Below are 6,045 nucleotides of genomic sequence, written 5' to 3'. Positions count from 1 at the left end.
GTGGCACATGCCTTTAACCCCAGCACTTGGGAGACAGAGAAAGGTGGATCTCTGTGAGTTCAAGGCCAGCTTGGTCTACAAAAACTAGTTTCAGGACAGACTCCAAAGCTAAGAGAAACCCTGTCTCAAAAAAAACAAAATAAAATAAAAGGTTTATTTTGGTTTGTGGTTCTGAAGGGGGAGTCCATAACGACAGGTAGCAGGCACATGAAGAGGGTCCATATCCACACACACAGGAAGTAGAGTGGATAAACAAGAAGTCGGGTGACGCTACAGACGCTCAAGGCCCACCCCCAGTGACATACATCCTCCAGCAAGGGAAAGGGTTAAAGGGTTCCATAACCTCCGAACAGCACTGCCAACTGGGGACCACGTGTTCAGATACATGAGCCTATGGGAGACCTTTCTCATTTAAATCCCTACGCTCCCCAACAAGTAACATGGAATGTCTGTACTCCTAGACGTCAAGAAGGTCAGCCAAGTCCATGGCTTCCTTTGCTCACAAACGGTCCTATCCTTTGCTCACAAACGGTCCTATCACAGAACGTGGAAGCACGTTCTCAGACTTCCTGGGTAGAGCTCTGCCTAGCGCATGCTCGGCTGGACGTGACCGGACGTGAACTTTCATTCTTAACGTCAGTCTTTGTTTGATGTACAAAGTCTTACTGAGCCTAGCAATGCTCAAGACGAAGGTTCCCCCTTGTGGCATTAACATTCTGTGTAGTGATGCTCCTCTAGGGTCCACTTAGTCCTTTAGGGACCTCTGCTATTGTGGCCTGGAATGGGGAGGAGAGCGATACAGGAATAGATGTTAGAGATGTTTCTGAGCTTCCCATAGCATGCCAGCCAGCCCCAGACAAACAAGCAAATCCATCCCAAAATATCAATAGCACCACTATTTGGAACCCAGGTTTAGAATGTGTGAGAATAAATATATGCTTTTGCAACCAGTTGTGGGTAGAAAAAGTGAACAAATATATACATTGCATGGACTGAAAATAATATAGAAGAAAAGAACAGGCCATTGGAGCAGGGATGGAGGTAGGAATCACTCAGGGCTGTTGAGAGAATCTGCTGAATCACTCAGCACATCTACAGCATGATAGGTGGCAGATAGAAAGTAAATAGTGGCCATTCTTCCTGCACTTAAAATAACTGATTTGTCTACGTAGATGGAGAACACACATAATGGTTTCATACCTTAACTCTGAGGCCAGGCTGCAAGAGTGAGGTCCCACCTACCGGCTGTGTGTTCTTAGACAGGTCACTTAGCCACATCCAACCAAAAGGTGGCAGTAAGACAGGACCAGATCTGGAGATGTTAGTCAGGTCAGCGAATTTAGCTGAGGCCCAAACAGATGTTTCATTTCAGGGAGAATTCTGAGATTAAGAGTCAGGAGCTAGCTTGCACCTGCACGGGGGAAAGTCTAGTCATAACTTTCTATCTAGCTGAGTTCTGGGGACACCCAAACCAGGCTCGATGCTCTCAGGGAGCCTTGATTTGGCAACTGATAAAGTCTCCTTTTTCGTTTTAGGTCGTGAGGTTTGAGAATATCCTCTCTTCCATTCTTCACTTTGGAGTCCTCCCTCTGGCCAATAGTAAGGAACCCTTTAAAACATGATGGGAGGCCGGGCGGTGGTGGCGCACGCCTTTAATCCCAGCACTCGGGAGGCAGAGGCAGGCGGATCTCTGCGAGTTCGAGACCAGCCTGGTCTACAAGAGCTAGTTCCAGGACAGGCTCCAGAACCACAGAGAAACCCTGTCTCGAAAAAAACAAACAAACAAACAAACAAAACAAAACAAAACAAAACATGATGGGATTCTGGGATTGGACACATTCTCGGTTGTGTTTAGAACTTTCTACCCTGATGCCTGTATGTCTAGAGTGTTATTGTGGATTTGGCTCAGAGCCAGAAGTTTGCAGTGTTCAGCAATAAGAGCTGAAGCAACCAGTTAGCAGGATTATAATTGCTAACAACACTGTTCACACATTCAGCAAGCAAGGCTAACTTGGCTTGAGTTAGAGAACTAGAACTCTGTCCTTAGACAGTTATGTCTCCTTAAGGTTAACTAGAAACGATAGTATGCTCCCTTGGACTACTGTCTGGGAAGACACACTTTAATGAATGTCAATTTTGGTTCTCTCCCCCATCCAGATGACTTACAAAACAAAGCATCTGGAGTTTTTTATATTAGACCCAAAATGTTCCCAAGTCCATAAATTAAGAATTTTCAAAATCGAGGACTGGATTAATAGTTGGCAACTATCTTGAAAGCACAAAGACCTGAATTCAATCCTCCAGGAAACCCCCTTCCCCCCCCCTTTTTTAAATGCTGGGCACAATGGTACATGCTTATAATCTCAGTGCTGATGGAGGCAGAGACAGGTGGATCTCTTGGATTCACTGGCCAGCCTAGCCTACTTGGGAGTTTCACGTCAATGAGAGACTACCATCTCAAAAGCAACAACAAACCAAGGTAGTGGATGAAAGTGAGAAATGGCATTGAGGTTATCCTCTGTCCTCCACACATGTGCACACACTACACACATACACACAATACACCCCACTATTATAAATATATATACATGTGTATATATACACAGGTATTTACACATACATATATATACACTATCTTTTATGACCATGTAGAAAATGAAAAGCATAGTCAGACACGGTTAGTACTTAAATGGGAGGAAATGGACAATGTTTAGTTTAGTTTGGTATCCAAATACACATAATTTCAGGTTTTTTTTATTGAATATAAATTAATTACTAATTCATCCAGCAAAATGCTAGGGACATATTACTGTGAGTTAAAACAAGACCAGGAACAATGATAATATAAACTATTAAAACGCTTCTAGTTCCACCTCTTTCTAAAATGCCAGCCCAAAAAAAAAAAATCAGTTCCCACGCCTGATTACCTTACACCTTTTTTCTACATTCCAGCAAAACTGCAGCAAGGGTTTCCTCTCCCCAACCCCTACAACATCTCATTCGTCAATTCAGACATTGAAGTTCTGGAGGTAAGGTTCCTAATCTCCTCTTCACTATTGATTTTCTCAGTAGAACAAGCTTCCTATTTTGTTCGTTACTTATTTTTTTTAAAATACATTTACTTTATTTCATGTGGATATGTGTGTTTATGAGTGTGTGTATGTATGCCATGTTCCTGCTGGTACCACATCAGATCCCCTGGAACTAGAGTAACAGTCAATCATGACTCAAACACTGTAGGTATTAGAAACCTAGCCCAGGTCCTCTGTAAGAACAAGGCGTTCTCTTATCCACACAGCTGTCTCTCCATTATTATGTTTTATTTTGCTTTCCTTAGACTTTTACTAGCTCAAGGAGTTTTATAAACAGAACATCCAGCTATTAAAGCTTATAATTAACAATGAAAAATTTAAAAGTCAGACCAAGTCATCTGATTTCACTTTGAAGTCACATTTAAATCACTCCATAGTATAAGAAAAATACTTTTAAAAGTATTTTATTTCACCAGACAAGCTGTAAGGCTGACATCATTAATCCCATTTATCTAAGAAAGTAGACCCCAAAGAAGTTTAGTGTCTTGGGTAGAAAGGAAAACGCTGCTATGCTAGTTAGAAGTTAGCATCTCTCTTTGCTGTGACTTAATGTCTGACAGGATACAATGTAAAAAAGGGTTTATTTTGGCTTACAGCTCAAAGGGATACAGTCTACCACAGCAGGGAAAGGTGTGGCAAATGTTAGGGTCTGAGAGAAGCCTCCAAGGAAAGACCAATAGCCACATATGCAAGAGGGCTTTATTAATCCCAACATCGGGGTGGCGCATGGCGACCCCCCCAAAAAAGGTCACAAGCTCCTTTTAAGTGGAGTTAGGGGAATTCCAGGGAGGAGGGATTAGTCTGGAGGCTGATTGATGGGAGATTCTAGTGGTTAGGGACCTTCCAGCAACAGGGTAGGGAAAGCTAACTTTAGTTATCAGGAGACTAGGTGGCAGAAGGTGGGGGGAGCCCTGCTGAGACAGCAAAGGGGGTTTGGGGGTCTGCTGAGTCAGAAGAAGGGGCCCTGGGATGTCTGCTGAGCTAGCAGAAGGCTGTGGGGCGCCTACTGATTGGCTGCTCCTAAACTGTGGTTTTCCTGAGGACTGTCTGTTTAGCTCCGTCTCATGCTAGTGAACCAAAAGTAGGTCTTTGTGGGGCTACTAGTAGAGTCTGATCTACCCTGCCCCCCAAGCCCTCTCAGCAGCAGTTAGAAGGGATACAGTCCACTACAGCAGCAAAAGCTGGGGCAACAGAAACAGAGAGACCTGGTCAGGATACAGTGTCCAGGAAACCCACTAAGCCCTAAGGCCTCAAGACACTTCCTTCAGCAAGATCTCACCTCCTAGGTTCAACAACCTTCCAAAGCGGTGTCACTAGCGGCTGGTTTCTAAATATATGAGGCTGAAGGATTAAAACCATCACAACAAAGAACCCTGTGGATGTTAGGATTTCCACAGTTTTCAGAATTGGGCCCTAGTGAAGGCTGTTTCCTGGGAGATGGTTACTAAGTAACTTCACAAAACCACCCGTTCTTTTCTACTTGTTGTATTTTGGAAAGTAGAAACAGGTTTCAGAAAGCATCTCCCACTTGGCCACTACTCCAAGCTCACTCTTCCACCAGCTTTCCTCTTTTCCACTCCCTAAGTCACATCTAGCGACAATGATCCAGAATAGCCTCTTCACATCAGGAGCCTTCACGTAGGGTACAGGGGCAGGGAAAGGCTTGATGCCTTAGGGCCCAGCAAGGAAACTTTTCTCCCACAGGAAAACCCAAATACGCCTTTGGTTTATTATTGTCTTCATTCTGCATACTTTTCAGGGTTTCCTTCTGATTTCTACTGACCTGGCGCATGAAACAGTCTCTAAACAACAACCAAATCTCCACACCTGGGGAGGTTTGAACTTGCTAAACCGACCATGGAGAGAACAGCCAACCCACTGATTGCCGGTTCACAATTCAACCCAGGAAGTAAACAACATTCCGTCCCATGGGATAACTGTAAACCTGGAAGATGAAGGCCCTGCATCCTGGGTATTAAAGCCCTTGTGAAACAGTTTCTCTCTGGAGTCCTAAGAGACCTAGAATAAGGCTGACCGAGTTAAAGGGCTGAACAGGGACAAGGCAGTGGGAGGGGATATATGTATGTCAGCATATGTAGCATGTTGTGTGCCTGTTTTTATAACCTGTGGATAAGAGTGAGGTTTATAGATCTGAACAGGTGGCTAAGGAACTTGTTTGTAAGTGCACTGGTAGGTGTGTGTCTCTGTGTGTGAGTGTGTCTAAATCATCTCTTCTCTTTAGAGACTGCCTTCTTTAGTTGGATTGTATGTTTTATGTTTACTATGACTGTCCTGTGCTTAGTTAAAATTGTTTTCTATCAATGTCAGTCTCTGTGTGTGAAAACTCCCGTCCTGAATTTATTTTATTAAAATATGACAGAAAATGATGTTCCACAAATATCAATATTAAAAGGAGTTGCTAGCCTCTTAAATCTTCCTGTGGTCATCCTGTGTTGTTTGTTTAAGTCTGGGGCATCCTCTCGGGGATGGAACAAAAGTGGCAGAGCGGCCTACGGAACCAAGACACTTCACACCTGCCATCAGTGTTATTCATCATCTGGGTGAGACGGAACAAGGGAATGGCTAAGTGAAAACGCACAGAAACCACACCCTCTGTTTGTACGCTGCTTGGGTTCTTGGGTAATGGAAGAGTACTGTTAAGTGCTTAAAGCTCTGGCCTGGTGACTCCTCCGGCTTCATTCTTGAGATCTTCACAACCTCTCTGTGTAGAATTAGTGCTGGGACCATTTGGAGTCCTGGCCTCCAGCTGCTCTTCCCTGCTAGAGATCTTTACTTTCCTTCTGATTTGAGTTACTGAAAGCTGTGTCAAAGTTGTTTACCAGCTCGGCTTCACGAGCGTGTTGCCTTGGCCTTGAGGATCAGAGGACAAGGTTTTCACCTGTTGGCCCACCTGACTGTGTTGGGTAGATAAGCCTCCACGGTGCTATTGAAT

The 6,045-nt window shown here is 44.0% G+C and overlaps 1 protein-coding gene across 1 annotated transcript in view; it reads left to right on the top strand.

The window, feature by feature from the left end:
- Bpifc (BPI fold containing family C) overlaps window positions 1–5,436 on the top strand; it is an 81,809-nt gene extending 76,373 nt beyond the window's left edge. Inside the window, exons 14-16 of the mRNA XM_026784487.1 lie at window positions 1,536–1,599; window positions 2,953–3,029; window positions 4,852–5,436. Of these exons, the coding sequence (XP_026640288.1) occupies window positions 1,536–1,599; window positions 2,953–3,029; window positions 4,852–4,974 (264 nt within the window). The 3' untranslated portion in view covers window positions 4,975–5,436. The remainder of the gene's footprint in view (window positions 1–1,535; window positions 1,600–2,952; window positions 3,030–4,851) is intronic.
- Window positions 5,437–6,045: the final 609 nt, after the last annotated feature.

The sequence above is a fragment of the Microtus ochrogaster genome, chromosome 24 (genome assembly GCF_000317375.1).
Source record: "Microtus ochrogaster isolate Prairie Vole_2 chromosome 24, MicOch1.0, whole genome shotgun sequence".
Classification (NCBI taxonomy): domain Eukaryota; kingdom Metazoa; phylum Chordata; class Mammalia; order Rodentia; family Cricetidae; genus Microtus; species Microtus ochrogaster.
This window is presented reverse-complemented; position numbering and strand designations above follow the sequence as displayed.